At 34.4% G+C, this 18,720-nt stretch overlaps 1 protein-coding gene and 1 long non-coding RNA gene across 2 annotated transcripts; both read right to left on the reverse strand.

Moving 5' to 3' along the window:
* Window positions 1-3,705: 3,705 nt before the first annotated feature.
* On the reverse strand, window positions 3,706-4,542 carry LOC109207236. The gene is made up of 2 exons (XR_002064990.1): window positions 4,231-4,542; window positions 3,706-4,133 (listed from the first exon to the last, which is right to left on the reverse strand). It is a non-coding gene; the product is annotated as an uncharacterized LOC109207236 (long non-coding RNA).
* A 719-nt stretch (window positions 4,543-5,261) lies between these two features.
* On the reverse strand, window positions 5,262-5,930 carry LOC109207235 (protein YLS9-like). Its single transcript, XM_019370118.1, has one exon. The coding sequence runs from the start codon at window positions 5,928-5,930 to the stop codon at window positions 5,262-5,264; it is 669 nt and encodes a 222-aa protein (XP_019225663.1).
* Between the last annotated feature and the right edge of the window lie 12,790 nt (window positions 5,931-18,720).

The raw sequence follows: 18,720 nt of genomic DNA on the forward strand, positions 1-18,720 counted from the left end.
TAGTTCCACATTTAATGCATCTTTATTATTTATAAGACTATGATAAGCATCAATTAAAACATTTGTCAAAGACATAAGTTTTTTCGGAGAATAAGACTTTAGATTTCTTTAAACATCTAGAAAGTTTACCTCATCATCATCGTCGTCATCTTCATCATTGTCAGATTTTTCCATCAGGGCAAAGATTGAGTCATACACAGCTGCTTCACTTTCCACCGCCATCATGGAGCTATCACCTTGATCATCATCTTCTTCAGATTCGCTGGAAGAGTCTCCCCATGCATCAAGATCTTGTTTCACAACATTGTCAACGGCATCTTTTCTCTTGAATCGTTTGTTACGAATCGGGTTCCTCTTAGCTGTTTTGTCAGTATTGTGTTTGTACTGATCTTTCTTGAGGAGAGGGCAATTCTTGACAAAGTGTCTTGGATTACCGCACTTATGACATAGGTCAAAACCTTTTGGCTTGCTGGAGCTACCCCTTTTTGGAATACCTCCATTTCTGCGAACTATTTTCTGAAACCTTTTTGTCAGGTAGGCCATATCAGCATCCTCACCACCTGAGTCATTGTTGTCCGTCTTGAGGACTAGGTTCTTCTCCCTTTTGGGCTCTCTTCTCTCATTAACCTTCTTCTTTTTTATTTCATAAGTCTTCAGATTGCCAACAAGTTCATCAATGGTCAGCTTCTGCAGATCCTTTGCCTCTGTGATAGCATTTACTTTGCTTTCCCAGGAACAAGGTAATACACTAAGTATATTCCTGACGAGTTTCTTCTTGGGGATGATCTCTCCCAGAGAGTGAAGCTCATTGATGATAGATGTGAAGCGAGTGTGTATATCTTGAATAGACTCATCGTCCTTCATCGTGAAAAGCTCATACTCTATGGTTAGCATGTCAATCTTGGACTGCATTACTTGTGTTGTCCCTTCATGAGCTGTTTGGAGAGCTTCCCAGATCTCCTTAGCAGATTTACATGCTGAAATCATGTTGTACTCATCTGGTCCAATACCACAAACGAGGATTTTCTTTGCTCGAAAGTTCTTTTCTATAGCCTTGCGATCAGCACCGTTGTATTCCTTTCTTGTTTTAGGAATTGTCACTGCGGGGTCTCCAATGGTCTTCGTAGGAACTTAGGGTCCATCGCAGATGATATCCCAAAGCTCTGAGTCTTCAGCCATGATAAAGTCGTGCATCCTTGTCTTCCACCACCCATAGTATTAGTCGTTGATTCTTGGTGGTTTGTAGGTAGATTGACCTTCTTCGAAGTTTGGCGGAGCAGCCATGAGGATCCTTTCTAGGTGTTAGCCTGATAGAAAGAACCTGCTCTTATACCAATCGATAGAAACTAAAGGTCCACAAACTATATAGAGAACCAGGTTCTCTATTAGTTCCCACAGAATACAGATGCACTGTAGTAAGTAAATGACAATGGAATTTTACGTGAAAAACTCCCAAATCACGGGATTAATAACCACGACCTACCCTTGTAGGATTTCAACTTTACTACTGAGAAAACTTCGGATCACAACCTATTGTAACCTAAGAATTAACCTCTTAATCCCTCACTAGCTTGTAATAACTCTATTACAAGCAACTTTGTAATAACTCTATTACAAAGGTTTACAACTCGACTAACTCTAGCCAAGACACAAACACAAATGTTTATGATTTACAAAGGTTTCCTACACAATGCTTCTAACTAAGCTAAGTAGGAATTACAAGTAGAGTACTTTAACAAAGGTGCAACATAATTAAGGACATGTAATAACTCGATACAGGAGTTGGTCCGTTGTTATGTTGTTCTTTGTTCTTGATGCCCTTGAGAGTCACTTGCCAGATTGATTGAGCACTTGAGAGAATGATGATGATTCTTGAATATGCAAGTGTTTTGTTTTACCTTTGCTTGATGTTCATAATTCATTTGTGACATCATTTGAATGATGCAAGCAAGTTAGGTAAAGGGCATTTCCCATAAAGTTGACTACTGCACTATTTTTGCACTGTTGCGTATGCAGGCAGCAACTTTACAGCTTGAGGGGGTTGACTTGTACAGTCACCACGGGAACTGGTAGCTATCTGTTCCCTCTGTTGTTCCTTTGACTCTGAAGAGTTGAACCGTGTCCCCGACTAAAGACTTATTGATCTTAAGTACTTGAGGATGTGTAACATATTCCTTAGCTGATTCTAAACACTAAGTTTGTTAGATCATCAAACATAATAGAGATACACATATAACCTATCAATTCCATGTTCTTTTTTCTCCCCTCAACATTTAAGTGTAAGTGCATCAATGTGGTCGCCTCATGTCTCTTTTGGTGGAAACCAGGTATTGCAGTCTTTTCAGCACTGAGATCTTGGTTATTAAGATAATAACAAGTTAAGAAACTATCATCATAGTAAATATCAGAATCTTAATTTATTTGGATTCTGAATCTCGATGAGAAGAAACATAGTGCCATTTTCTCAACTTGGTTGATCATGAAATTGCTGTTACTTCGGTTGATCAGAAATATCAAGAATGGTGTAATGGCCAAGCTTTTTTTTGTCAAAAAGTAATTTTTGAAAAATTTAAGGTGTTTGGCCAAAACAAAAAAAGTATAGGCCAAATTAAAGAAGTACTTTTGAGCAGCAGCATAAGCAGTTTTTCTGCTTTTGGGGAGAAACTACAAATTCTAGCTTATTCCAAGAAGCAGAAGCAGAAAATTAATTTGTTTAAGACAAAAATCACCTTACAATAAATTTATATTTTTCGAATTATCTCTTATAATGTAACATTTTTCTTTTCTTTTTCCTTTTTCCTTTTTCTTTTTATTTCTACTATATATTTCTTTCTTTTTTTTTATTTCAATCATATTTTTGTTCTCTTTCCTATATTCCTAAGATTATATTTTAAATTTATATTGAAAAATGTATTTTGATATATTTAAATTATTACGTAAACAATAAGTAATACCAAACACTCAATGTTATTACTTTGAAATAACTATATTTTATATTTATTGAAAATTTTAATTTATATTTTACTTGACGTTTTATATTTTAATTTAATTCTTTTATAATAAAAGTTTAAATTTATTTTTTTTTTCTAAATAATACTAATCGCAAATTGAGTCTTTACTGTACTTTTTCGTAATTTGATACTTAAAAGTGCTTTTTTAAAATATTGGCCAAACATAGTGAACTTGCAAAAAGCACAACTCAAACAAATTGGCCACACAAACTGCTATTTTGCAAAAACGCTTTTTCAAAAAGTATTTTCAAACAAAAGCACTTTTCAGAATAAACAGTTTTTGACAGCTTGTCCAAACGGGCTACGAGACAAGTAATCCCAACACAGGGCAACAAATCGTAGAAGCCAGAGCTTGAAGCTTTTGCATTCACACATACTTAATCTGTTTAAGTAGTGCCGTATATATTTTTTACACCACTATAACATGTAATTCTTCATAATAAAGCTGATATAGTAACTTGAACGAAAATAAAAAATTAAACCTATAACAATATGCAACTGCTCTTCATGTCAAGTCTAATATATACTTGAAAAAAACACTAACATGCAATTCTTCGTAACAAGCTTGAGACAATAACTTCAAAAAAAAAAAAAAAAAACTATAATAACCATACTGCAATTGAATTAATAGCGTAAAAAATGTTACTTACTTGATATAAATAGGAGAGAGTAAATTTTACTTATTCTGCTGCTATTAAAAAAATTCTCCTCATGGGAGTTGGTCAAATTTCATAGAATGACCTTAAAAGAATGTTAGTAAGCTAATTTTAGCATATGACCTAGTAAGAAGTAGCTTCGACATATCGTAACAGAACACACCTAAAGTTTCAGTTTATGTCAAAAGTGAAAACTTTTGGGGGTACAATTTAACAAACTTTTCACCAGATATAGTTCCATTAGAACTTATCGTCATATTACTAATATATGCTACATAATTTATCTCTCGTAGCTTCGTCCTCCTTTTGAATATCTTAAACTTAACTTTTGTTTCCAAACGAACTACGAAATCTATACTTCCATTTCCAATTCCTCGCCAAAATAGCTCATCAACATTATACATTTGCACTTCCTTTCTTGTAATGTTTTTGTGGCCTTGGTAAATCCCTTGTGTAGAACTTCTGCCTACAACCAAACCATTGTAATTCAAAGTGAAGTTGATATCATTATAGTAAATGCTCATACCTTTGTTGGGATTGAAAATTTCAAGGTTTAAAATTACAGAATTGTTGTCGCCATGGAGAGAAGAATTCTTAACGTTCAAATCAAGAAAGGAGAAATCAACAAGAGTGAAAATTGGATTTCTTGGAATCAAACAAAGCCACATGACTAATGAGATCAAACTTAAGACAGCTGCAACTTGGAAGAACCAACAGTAGAGATCAATATTATAACGTTTGGATTTCTTTCGATTATTCATTTTTGGTCGAATATTTGGGATTCATTAACGTGGAGAGATTACAAGTTTAGTAAATAGAACAAGTTCAGGAAAATGAAGAAGCAAAAGGTCTATCTTTTATATTGATCCAAACTTTGTAGAAACGATAGCCAAAAGAAAAGTTTGCCTTTAGTTGAACTTTAGTAGTGTTAGCTTGGTTGTGATCTACTCAGCTTTTCATAGGAACTTTTTTAAAGAAGCACATTAATTGGATGGATATTCATATCCTACACCAAAATGACGCTGGAAAGTAAATGTACGTAGGAACAGAATCTGGAAAATTAGAAGACACCGTCTAATTTGAAGTCTATCATCTGTTGAAACTTAAAGAAGAAGAAAAATAAGTTAAATGTTAAATCATTTACGAATTAGTTCATGTAAATGACTAGAGAAAGTGCTGGTAACCTTCTTTTGCTATTTCAATTTTCTATTTTCTTCTCATAAAAAATATGCCTTTTGATTTCTATATTTCAATTATCTTTTCCCCCATTTAAAGCTAAAAATGTTCATTAGCCTATCTCATATTTCCATGATTTTTCAGTATGTTTGTAATGATATCATATTATTATTACCACAAAAAAATGATATCATATTATCTTTGTTATTCATCAGGATCCTGTCCAACTTTTGTATTAGGTGATGCAATATACACAGTGGAAAATGTTACACAATCTAATTAAGGTCCTCTGTTAAGTGATTACATAAAATCTACGTAAAATTATCAGACCCCTCGTCCTTACAGTAATTGTAATGTACTCTTTTTACAATCAAATACAAACCAAAAATGAAAATTCAATGAGGAAACCATGAACAGCCTAGCTGAAATATTCTGGACATCTCTTATCAATGTAACCAGCCAAGACCATACCATCCTGGCCTACTCCCACAGGACAATTAGCATGCATCCTATGGTGTTTACTATTCCACGACCATATCCTAAATCGAATTTTCGCCGTTAATTCTAGCCGGAAAACCACCGTTCCACGAGACCGGTCGTCGAGCATTTGCTGCCACTGTGTTCCGGTCACCGTAATCATGGGGCCAGAAAATGTACCAGCAAGAACAGTAGTGTTTTTGGGCAGTTGATAAAATGGAGTCAATAATTGGGAATTCCCAATACTCTGTTCTTGATAAGTAGCTGTCACCTGCATTGCATCATAAAAAATACCAATAGCTTGATTTGAATTTCTTGCTGTTACATTGAAGTTTATTTGTGCACTTTCAGGTCCAATTCCCTGACTTATAGCTGGAATTGAGAAATCATGGAGGAAAATTCTTGGGCGATGAGGGCGCAAACCTAGCCATAAAATGAATCCAATGATACCAACAATAGCAAGAAGAGTCAAGAAAATTGTACAAACTAGTTTGGAGAGTCTAGTAGTTAGACTTTCTTTAATATGGTGAGCATAATATCGAGCCGAGTGGTGCCTCCGTACAGGGCGGTCTTGATCTGCATAAACAGGTAACTCGTGCGTGTTATCCATTTGAAATTAATGTTGTTCTTGAGGTTGAAGAACAAGACCAACTTTAAGGTACATGATTATATATGTTAAGGTTGGTTAGCTGGAGGACAAAGTAATGTCAAAGAATGTTTAAGTCTTTCAAGAAAGGAAAGAATAAGATGATCTAACTGGTTACATTCTCAATAGACAAATATTTGTTGTATAATGCCATGCAATTCTTGAAGTCATGTGAAAGTATACTTTGTTCAATAGTAGTCGCAAAAATTTGTTCTTTCTCGCTAAGTATACTCGTGGAATATACAATGGTATTTCTTTCTGATCTTTTTATTGCTTTTGAAGGTTTCATACCAAAAAGATGAGTTTCTATTTGTTTGTATCTTGGTTTTTTAAGACATTGAAGAAAGCTAAGTTTTAGACTGTGGCCTTCAAGCAACTGATATGCTTGTTCGAGGATATTGAACTTTTTTGTCATTCTTAGAATCACCGTATTAGAGTTATTGAGAACGGTTACATGTTGTTGTATGTCACCTACATTATAACTACAAACTATTTTCCAATGGATTGCCTGTTACAATTAGTAAAATACATCGATAGTGTAGAAATTCTTTATCCGTTTATATAAGTTAAATCTGTGAATGTTAGCATAGAAGGAATTTGCAAATAATGTTCACTAGGATCTTCTGAAGAGAAAACAATTTGAAAGAGAGAAACAATTTTTCTATTTTTCTCTTTTTTCTTTCTTGTTTGGAGGGTTATGTTACATCTCTGATTGACCCAAATTTTGGCCCATAGCCATAACTTTTTGGTAGAAAAGAGAAAAATTCTATGTGGGCCTGAGAAAAGAAAATGATGATAGATAATGGTTTTTGGGCAACTTCAAAATTTTCGTAAAAATTGCATGGGGTAGGGCGCCCCTTTTTAACCTGTAGCCGCTTTGTTTTTCTGTTTGCACTTGTACCCGTTTTTTTGTTAAAAACCTTTTAAAAAGACTATTTTGCCCTTATTTATTAAAGACTACTTTCTCTCCAAGTATACGCTAGTCCTCTATGTTAAAACTGGAATTTTCTCAAAGGAAGCTAACAGTACACCTATGTTATTTCAAGGAACAATGCAAAGTCGTTAAGCACGTTTTAGGACTTTTCAGAACCAAAAATGGGAGGAAAAGTTGATTTCATCACCAATAAATTCACTTTCAAAATTTTCTTTTCTTCTGGCACTACAGAAGGATGATCTTAAAAAGCCTTTGCCACTACCTCTTTATAGTGAACATGCATGGAAGAATTCACTGGAAAGAGAATCTTCATCTTTTTCATGATTGATTATACCTGTGATTGCACGTTCCCACGGTGTCGAAATATACTGCGAGCCGTTTTGTGACTGGTGAACTTCAGCTTTAGGAGCTGAAGTTTTTGTTTTTGTAACTGGTGAACTTCGGGTAGAGCTGAAGTTTTTATTTTATAACTGGCGAACTTCAGCTCTAGAGCTGAAGTTTTTGTTTGTAGCTGGCGAACTTCAGCTCTAGAGCAGAAGTTTTTGTTTGTAACTGGTGAACTTCAGCTCTAGAACTGAAGTTTTTATTTTGTAACTGGCGAACTTCAGCTCTAGAACTGAAGTTTTTGTTTTGTAACTAGCGAACTTTAGCTCTAGAGCTAAAGTTTTTGTTTTGTAACTGGTGAACTTCAGCTTTAGGAGCTGAAGTTTTTGTTTTTGTAACTGGTGAACTTCAGCTCTAGAGCTGACGTTTTTGTTTTGTAACTAGCGAACTTTAGCTCTAGAGCTGAATTTTTTGTTTTTGTAACTAGTGAACTTCAGCTCTAGAGCTGAAGTTTTTATTTTGTAACTGGCGAACTTCAGCTCTAGAGCTGAAGTTTTTGTTTGTAACTGGCGAACTTCAGCCTTCTTAGAGTTGAAGTTTTAACTGACTTTCCATATGATTCAAACGTTGAAAGTATTAGATGGAAATACAGGTGCTCACTAACTTATGTAATCCTCTTGGTCAGATTCCTCCAATTTGGTATACTTCTTAAATACCAAATTGATGAATTAAAAGGTTTCTATCTCCACAGCCCATGTCAATTACTGGAACATTTTCACAATCAGTGAATTCAGAAAGGAGTGGCCTATCCGATTGAGGGCGGATATAACTTTGAGGGATAGTAGAGTGGCGGATTCCGCTGGACAGAACTCAGCATATGAAAAAAGGGATTTTTTGTTTTGGAAGGGGTATAATGGTCATATTATTACGGATTTTTTGTTAGTTGGCTACGAAATCAATAGTTTTTAAAAATAGGATACAGGTTAAAAGATGGCATAAATATAGGGTATGACCGCAAATCCCCAAAATTTTCTGGAACAAACACTACTAACAGTCATAGAAGTCATCTGTATTAGTCTAGGACTTGAGGGATTTAAAATATTATTTAAGATATATTCTTGAGTGACAATGTAAATAAAATTTACACTATCATTAAAATTTAACTAACTATGGCATTATTTTCTCGATTATCTTATTGGACTTATTATAAAGAGCTAGGCCTACATATTATTGTAAGTCAATAATATATTGTGTTAGCAGATTCAAAGAAGTTTCTCTTTCGCTTTCAGCTTAACCCCTTCTAGTTGTGGCCCATAACTTTTGGTATAAAAGAAAATCTAAAATGATAAATTTGGCTCTTGTCGCACTTCAAACTTAGGGCGGGCAACCTACGAATACGTAGCATTTTGTTTTTTTGGGGACAATTGGCGAGAAGATGCTTTGGACATTTTGGCATTTTGATAGACGCGGAGAGAGTGGAAATGTCAGAATTCGTTTAGTCTAAGGGATAATTTTTCCAGTGAACTCGGCAGAGGTGTGTCTACCATTCGAACATCCATAACTTAAAAAAGTAGTACTTGGCCTTGCAATAATTGTTTGATTCACTATTTTCCTTTAAAACTTGGAGTAAAATTCGGTAAAAGAAAAGGATGGGAAATTCATTATAACCCATGTTCCCCATATATTCCCAGGGGTCTCAAATGGGCGGGTTGGGTCAATTTTGGGTGGGTCAAAATGGGTTGAGTCAATAATTAGGCAGGTCATTTAACCCGCTCAAAAGTTACTTGGACTAAGATAGGTTGGGTCAGGATGAACTAAAATTCGGTTCATAACCCAACCCGTCCAACCCTTATTAAGATTTAATTAATATGTGTTATTTTCTTATAATTGTGTAGTTACTAAATAAAAGACTTTTTTATTTTATTATGGTCATATATAACATATTACACAAAAAATAAAATTATTTCTAAGATATTTTGACAAAGTTACTCATAGATCAAGGGGCTAAAAATTAGCCAGTTTTAAATGAGTTGAGATGAGTTGGGTCAAGATAGGCTAAGTTCAATAAATATTCGGGTCAATAACTAACCCAACCTTGGACGGTTTGGGCGGGTCATTTGGACGTGAGCCGAATTTGACAGCTGCTATATATTCCTATTTCTTCTTGATGTTAGTGTCCCCCTTTTTGGTCGGAGAAGTGATGATGGCTAAGGTATAATTGCTCCAAGATTTATCCAAGTAATTATATGAAATAGTGCGGGGAAAATGTACAATATTTTATATCCACTATACGTGGAAAGGTGGCAGGAAATTAAATCAAGAAATTCCTTAAAGGTAAAGGAAAGAGTGAGGCCAGAGCAAATTACAATATTATGTCAGTGTTGCTTGATTGAAGCATATCCAAATATCAAACACTACCCCAACAACCCACAATCAAACTTTTCAATGTTGTGCTGTTTTGGACCGATTGGATTATTCATGATATAGAGTACTACCAATTATCACATCCTAATTGGTCGGTCTCGCACTTAATAAGCTAATCAATCAACTCTTAGTTGGAAATAAATAAATAATATTCTATACCACGTTGTACCCTGCACTTAAAAAGTCTAAAGAAAGAGGACGCAGAAGTAGTTTGCAGATGTCTAAAAGTACTTCATGAGTTTCGCGTCACCATTACTATCTTTAGGGAGTATGTCACAAATCAGCTACTTTTGAGTTGTTGCTGACTAGCTGGGATCCGATTTCAATTTTATAGCTTAAGGTCAATTTTATAAACCATTTTTTTCTTTCTAATTTTTCTGTTTCTGTGAATAATGGTTCTTTATCAGTAAGGCTACTGGCTCTGTGACAAATGATGATTGAGAAGAAAACAAGAGTGCTGCACTCGTACGTAAAAAGAAAAGAATATTGAAATAAGACTAAAAAAGAAAACATAAAAATAAATACTACAACGTATTGCGTATACATAATAGGAGTAGATTATGAATGACGGAGAAATATAAAATGTAGTGGAGAAATTCTAAGGGTTTGAGAGCAGTGAATAGTTTTACAAGATTTTTAATCGATATTAATTTGTTTTGATCCTATCTTGTATGATGTATTATGAATATCCATGTATAATCTTTTACTATCTTGTTTCACGTGTGTTATAACTTATAACATTGTTCATATCTGTACGCGTGCCTTTTGTGCAGTTGGTGAGTAGTGATGTTATGTAGTGATCATAAAATACTTAAATTCATTTGAGATCCCAAGAGGGTAAATTAAGCAGGGGAAAGCATATGGTTTTCTGAAATATCAATCTTTATTAAATAATAAAAAAGTGAAACCGACGTGATTACTTGTAGTTGTCAAAGTTTAACTACTTGTTCACAGGATTAGTTTCAATCTCTCCAAGTTCCTTTCCTCTTTTACCTTTTGTTGAAGACTGAAGGTGCAAAATACAAAGCTAAGGACTAAATTGTAGTTTAACAAACTTATAACAGAAATTAGGAAAGGTAGTTACTAACTACCTTGTGTTAGTTATGGGAATATCTGATCAGCTCTATCTATATATATGATTGATCAATTCATTGTAAAAAAATCTCAATGAAATGAATTCAATACACTTTGATATTTTCTCTCTCAAGATCATCTGATTCTCTCTTCTCTCTCGACTTCATCTCTGCCTCTAATTCCTTTCTTCTTCTTTCTATTCTTCTGTATTTGTTGTTGAGCTTCTTAGCTCAAATAGTATATCATAAATCAGTTCATGGTATCAGAGCCCCAAGCCATAGAGCTTGAAGATTAAATCAATTCCGCACAAACTTCTGGAAAAATTTATTCAGTTCAAAGAAACAAGGATGAGTATCAATGGAGATCAAGAAGATATCACAAATGCTGTTGCATCTGGTGGAGGAAGCAGTCAAGCCTCTCTTGGAATCGACTACAGTCATCCCCTATTTCTGCATCCATCAAATCAGATTATCACGTTCCAACTCACAGGTATCGAAAACTACTCTATCTGATTTCGATCAATGAGGCTATCTCTGTTAGGAAGAAACAAACTAGGACTTGTTGATGGTTCATGTAAAAAAGAAGATTTTCCTGAGGCTATGGGGAACCACTGGGAAAGCGTTAATGCTATAGTTCTTTCATGGATAATGAGTTCAGTAGCAAAAGGTCTTCTAGGAGGTATTATGTATGCTACTAGTGCACAAACTGTTTGGGAAGAATTACATGAAAGATTTAACAAAATTGATGGTTCAAGAACCTTCAATGTTCATAAAGAAATTGCTACTTTAACTCAAGGAACTGCTACTGTGTCTAACTATTTTTCAAAACTAAAAGATCTATGGGAAGAATTTGAGGCATTAGTTCCTGCCCCCAGTTGCAACTATGAGAAATCCAAAGATTTTAGACTGCATTTGTAGAAGCTGAAGCTGTTTCAGTTCTTAATGGGGCTTAATGATTCATATGCCCAGCCAAATCTTGCTCATGAGTCCTATGCCTTCTGTAAACCAAGCATACTCTATGATTTTAAGTGATGAAAGCCAAAAGTCAGTCAAGAATGTGACTGGTATTCTAGGTGTCAATCTTGCAGTTTTTCCAGGAAACTATGAGGCTGCTATGTTCAAGAAGAACTACAACTTAGAATGTGATGTGTGCAAACTCAAGGGTCATACTAAAGAAACCTGCTACAAAGTAGCAGGATACCCTCCTAACTTCAAGAAAAGGAAGTTTGGTCAATCAGCTGCTTAAATGTGCAGATGGATAGTTGTACATCTCAGACAAATCAAAGTGGTGATTACACTGAGTTTACACAAGTCACCTTTCCACCAACCAAATCAAGAGTGAGCCACTCTGAGGTGCAGCACAATGGACAGAATATCAACATTGTTCCTACCTTATTCACCAAAGAACAGTATAATCAACTTCTTCAAATGATTAACAAAGATGAAGCAACTTCAAACTACTCAGCTAATATAGCAGGTAAGCATAATGATTTTATTGCTACCAATAGTCTTCAGGAATGGATCATTGACACAGGTGCAACCAATCACATGGTGTCAAGTTTGAGCTATTTAGATAATAATACTGTGATCAAGCAAGAAATAGCAAAAAAGGTGTTTCTACCTAATGGTGATGTATCTCAAGTTACACATGTGGGAACAAGTAATCTTTTTAACAAGGATACTATCACAAATGTATTTCATCTACTACAGTTTAAGTATAACCTCTTATCTGTATCAAAATTGACTAAAGAGCTAAACTGGATGGTTGCTTTCTTTCCTGAATTTTGTGTTTTTCAGGATCTCTTGAGTGGGAAGGTGAAGGGATTTGTTAGAGAAAAGGATGGACTATATCTGTTTGTGACTAATACACAGGAAGACAATAAAAGTTCAGGTTTAACAGTTCAAGCTACAGGCTGCAGAGTCAATAATAAAGAAGCTGATATACAACTATGGTATAGTCGACTAGGACATGTTTCTATCTCCGTAATGAAGAAAATTCTACCTGTTTCTCAAAAAGTTATAGCTGATAGATTAGCTAACTGCAAAGTGTGTCCTTGTGCAAAACAAATTAGGCTTCTATTTCCTACCAGTAGTATTAGAACAACCAATTATTTTGACTTAGTTCATATAGATATATGGGGACCCTACAAGTTCCCTACCTTTGATGGATATAGATACTTCTTGACTATAGTAGATGATCATTCAAGAATGACTTGGCTCTATCTATTTGCCTTAAAGTCTGATGTGTGTGTTCTCATTCAGCAGTTTGTTCAGCTTATTAAAACACAATTTGATAGAACAATTAAGGTCATTAGAACAGATAATGGGATCATTCATCAAAAAATATGTGTCTATACCCCACAACAGAATGGGGTCACAGAAAGAAAGCGTAGACATATTTTGGAAATCACTAGAGCCATCAGGTTTCAAGGCTCCATACCTATTAGATTCTAGGGTATCTGTATGCTTGCAGCTTTTCATATAATAAATAGAATGCCTAGCTCAATACTCCAACACAGTTCTCCATTTGAGAAATTGTACAAAAGAAAACCATCAATTCAACACCTGAGAGTTATAGGGTGCCTATGTTATGCCAAATTTATACAAGAAACTGACAAAATGCTGCCTAGAACAAGAGTTGCAGTACATATGGGATATGCAGAAAATCAAAAAGGATATCTATTATATGACATTGAAAGACTGGAGTTTTTTGTCAATAGAGATGTAATATTCAAAGAGACTGTCTTCCCTTTCCTTATCAGAACAAACAAACCACAAAATCAGTCTATCTTTACTGACACTACACAAAACCAATCATATCTTTATATAGAGATCCATACCACAGAAGACAACCAATCTTTAATTACTACAGTTCCTAACAGTCATCAAACTGAAGCACAGGAATTCACTACACAACATGCTGAACAAAGTGTAGAGACAGAAGCTGATGCAGTAGATTTATCTCCACCAGTAGATTCTGCACTTCATAAAGAACCCATACAATTTCACAATCAAGATGATCAAGTAGAGCAATTTCCTCAGAATCATGTAGAATCACAGGTCAATCAAAGAAAATCAGAAAGAGAAAGACAACCACCTATATGGATGAAAGACTTTGTGTCACTTAACATTCACAAAGACACTCTATATGCCACATCCAATTACATAACCATGATACACTGAATCCACAGCATCAAGCTTACATTGCCAAGGTTTCAACTGTTATAGAACCAAAGAACTACTCAGAAGGTTTAAAATATCCAAGGTGGGTGGATACTATAAAAGATGAGATTGAAGCCTTGCAGAAAAATCATACATGGGAGATTACTTCCCCACCCGCTGGCAAAACACCTATAGGGTGTAAGTGGATCTATAAAATAAAATATAACTCTACAGGAGATATTGAAAGGTTCAAGGCAAGACTAGTTTCCAAAGGATATAGTCAACAAAAGGGGATAGATTATTATGAAACATTTTTCCCAATGGTAAAGATAAAGACAATCAGGACAATCTTAACACTTGCTGCACAGAAGAAATGGTTCATTCATCAAATAGATGTATATAATGCATTTTTGAAAGGAGATCTTAATGATGAGATATATATGGAATTACCACAGGGATTTGGGACTCAGGGGGAGAATAAATCAGTATATAGACTCCTTAAATCCCTGTATGGATTAAAGCAGCCCCCAGACAGTGGAATGCAAAATTGTCTGAAGCACTGCTAAAAATAAAGTTCAAACAAAGTCAGTATGATCACAGTCTCTACTTGAAACAAACTCAACAAGGTTCAGTTCTAGTATAAGTATATGTTGATGATATGCTCATCACTGGAGATACTCTAACTCTAATTTAAGACACAAAGGACAAACTTGCACAAGCCTTCAAGATGAAGGATCTAGGTGAATTAAAGTTCTTCCTAGGTATTGAGTTTGCAAGAACAACTCAAGCTATACTAATCAGAGAAAATACACCTTGGAACTTATTTCTGAGGCATGATTAAGTGCTGCTAAACCAGCATCTTCACCGATGGACATCGATGTCAAATTGACCACTGAAGAATACGATGATCATCTAGCAAGAACAGGAATCAACACAGCTACTGATCCTCCTACTGATTGAAATGCCTACCAGATATTGATTGGAAAATTACTGTATTTAACTATTTCCAGACCTGACATTTCACACACTGTTCAAACACTAAGTCAGTATTTACACCAGCCAAAGAAATCACATATGGAAGCTGCTCTAAGAATTGTCAAATATGTAAAAAAGGAACCAGAAAAGGGTATCTTATTGTCAAGTGGTAAATCAGAAGAAATAACTGCATATTGTGATGCAGATTGAGCAGCTTGTGCTCATTCAAGAAAATCAGTAACATGATATCTTATTAAATTGGGTGAATCTCTAATCTCATGGAAGTCAAAGAAGCAAACTACTATATCCAGAAGTTCTGCTGAAGCAGAATATAGAAGTATGGAATCAACTGTTGCAGAACTAGTTTGGATACTAGGACTCATGGAAGAGTTAAAGGCTCAGGTTAAGCTACCAGTTGTGATTTACAGTGATAGCAAATCAGCAATTCAATTTGCAGCCAATCCAGTCTACCATGAAAGAACAAAATATATAAAAATAGACTGCTACTTCATAAGAGAAAAAATAGTTCAAGGTTTGTTTCGACTCAATATCTTTCTACAAGAGAACAGCCTGCAGACATTCTAACTAAGGGATTAAACAGGGTGCAACATGAATACCTTACATCCAAGCTAGGTGTTCTGAATATTTTCACTAAAGCCTAGCTTGAGGGGGAGTGTTGAAGAATGAAGGTGCAAAATACAAAGCTAACGACTAAACTGTAGTTTAGCAAACTTATAACAGAAACTAGGAAAGGTAGTTACTAACTACCTTGTGTTAGTTATGGGAATATCTGATCAGCTCTATATATATATATATATATATATATATATATATATATATATATATATATATATATATATATATATATATATATATATATATATATGATTGATCAACTCATTGTAAAAAAAAATCTCAATGAAATAAATTCAATACACTTTGATATTTCCTCTCTCAAGATCATCTGATTCTCTCTTCTCTCTCGACTTCATCTCTGCCTCTAATTCCTTTCTTCTTCTTCTTCTTCTTCCTATTATTCTGTATTTGTTGTTGAGCTTCTTAGCTCATATAGTATATCATAAATCAGTTCACCTTTCCATTGCTTTTTATTGACGGATTAATTCCTCCTAAAAAGAAGTATAATAGAAAGAGTTTAACTTAGAAATGAAGTACTCAAGTTTAGATTCTAGTAGGAACTCTTTGGCTATGTAGCAGTCAGATAGAAAAAAATTGATTGTTATTATATTGTATTTGCAAAATAATTTTGGAGAATATAAAATAACGTATAAACAGAAATGAAAAACAGAAACAGAATTTCATCCGAGCCCATTAAATTCACAGTGTTTCCTTAAGGAACTTAATCCCCTCCTAGTACCCAAAGTTGTGGATTATTTCCTCCTATGATAGAACGAATTACACACTGGTGTAGCGGTACTTCAAACCCTAGTGTTTCAGCGAACACAATGATCGGTAGCAAATTACACTTACTGTTGCTTTCTTTGTAGTTAAAATAATGCAGAAGAAATGAGGAGTATTTAGAAATTCGTATGAAAAATCTGAGAGAATGAGCTGATATATATAGCCAATATGTTGAGTTCTAATGGAAGAGGTGCAACTCTTCAGAAGGGCTATCATGACCGTTTACGCAAAACGGCCAAATGGCTATTTACGCAATAATAAAACGGGAATTCAAAACTTTATTTTTTCGTTACGAAAACGGAAAACGGACGGGAAGGGAACTTAATTTTTCCGTTACAAAAGACGAAAAACGGACGTTGAGGAAACGGATAATTTGGATTTCATATTAATTTCTCGTTTATAAAAACCGGATATTTAATAATATTACGTTAATATTTACTGTTAACAAATAAATTTGGTCCAAAAAAATTAATCAACCAATCATTTGACCGAAGCCGAAGCCGAGCGAGCGACGACGACGACGGCGCAAGGCTTGCCTTCTTATTAATTCTTTAAGAGCTAGAAGAAGAGCAATTGTATATATACCCATCAAAAATCTTTTACTCTTTCAATATGGGATAATGTCCCTTTGTCAAGGAGGAAAACTCAAATATTTTATTTTCCCTCCATTTCCCATTCGTCCTCTTTTAAGCTTATTTTAGCTTAAAAAACTCAACATTGATAGCTAACTGTGTTAGTTAGCTATGATTGTACAGTTTCTTTGGTAATAAATACTACAAATATTTAGTTACCAAAAAAAGAGAGTTTAACTTATAAATACCAGCAGTTTAAATAAATTCATTATTATCATATCAGTTAGAAATATTTTACAGGTAATCTTTAATAAATATAAGATATGTAAACTTAAAAATAAAACAATATATACTGTCAATCAATATAAGCTGAACTATAGTATAATAAAGGAAGAGAGAAAAAAATATTCAAAAGCAGTTGCCCTCGAATTAATTGACTAGTCCCAACTGAGATTCAACCTTTTGTGTATCTAGCGCACGAGTGTTCTTATTATTTACGGGGTTATATACTATATTTCTTTACATAAAAAAAATCTAAATTGAATTCATTGGACAGAAACGTGTGAGTAAAAGATAAGAGCCAAAACCTTCCTTCGTAGAAAGTGGAGAAAGAAACAAGGCAATGAACAGTTCCATGGCATGTGCTTTTTGGTTTCTTCCTTGACAAGTACTGTATCATTCTATCCTCTCTTTCCTTTTTTTCTTCATTGTTTAATTTGATATGATGATTATATGAGCTGTACAATGAGAATTTACATATTTAGGTGATCTCAACTTAAAATTGAGACGTAGTTATTGCTTTTATATTGGTAACAAACCCACAATTGAACTCAAATTGCTTGGAAAACGTGCTCTTCGTAAGGGACCACCTCCAATTAGTATCACAGGACAGTCCGGTGCACTAAGCTCCCATTATGCGCAACTTTACCAGTTATACCAAGGCTCCCCTGAATTCGTATCACATTAAATAATAAAAAGGAGAAAAATAGGTGGAGAATGGGAAGTATGGGGAAATAGAAAGGAGATGGAGATCTCAATCCTAATAACAAGCTTGGTCCAATCACAGATCACAAAACTAGACGGGGACTTTACATGCATGACTGGTCACACTATTACTACACACAGAAAGATTTTTTGATTCATAGTTTGGTCCAATTATTAAATGTTCGAAGTAACTAAATTTTTTAGGTACACAAATTTATACCAGTATATACGACCTAAAGCTAATTTAAGTGGCTTAGCCTCTCAATTCTGATGCCATGTAACACACCACGATTAGCAATCCACAAAAATATCAAATAAAAATTGGACATTAGACCGTTAATTTAGACGTACTCATCTATTTCCGACGGTTGATCAAGTGAGTGTCAGGTACTTTTATCAAGAAAGTAGAAATGCTACCTGGTATCGGAATGAGGGTGATAACTTAAGTTAAGAATACATATTACTTAATTAATTATGATTAAGTGATAACATATGTGAATATATTTAGATATAACATATGTCATGCATCTATTGTTTTAAATTATGAATGGAGTCCGAGTAAGTATTGTTTGGCTCAAAAGTTATCGATATACTTTGCAAGCTTAAAAACAATCAAAAGTAGGAAAGGGTAAATCGTAATCAAATATAATAGACCTAGAGATGAAAAATGAAGTTGTTGTTGTAGATCTAATAGTGTAAAATGATAATATGAACTCAAGAGAAAGTATTCGTTAGAGATAGAGATAGAGAGAGAGAGTAGGAGAAAATGAGAGCGTTGTATTCTTCCAGAATCCCCTTTTTACAATGTGAAGGTCTCCCTTATATAGTAGGAGACCTCCCTCGAAATAATCAAAAAGATACAAAAATAGGTAACGTTTTCCTAGTGA

The sequence above is a fragment of the Nicotiana attenuata genome, unplaced genomic scaffold, assembly GCF_001879085.1.
Source record: "Nicotiana attenuata strain UT unplaced genomic scaffold, NIATTr2, whole genome shotgun sequence".
In the NCBI taxonomy this organism is placed as follows: domain Eukaryota; kingdom Viridiplantae; phylum Streptophyta; class Magnoliopsida; order Solanales; family Solanaceae; genus Nicotiana; species Nicotiana attenuata.

Coding starts and splice junctions, on each gene's coding strand:
- LOC109207235 (XM_019370118.1), bottom strand. CDS start 5,930: ATGGATAACACGCACGAGTTACCTGTTTATGCAGATCAAGACCGCCCT.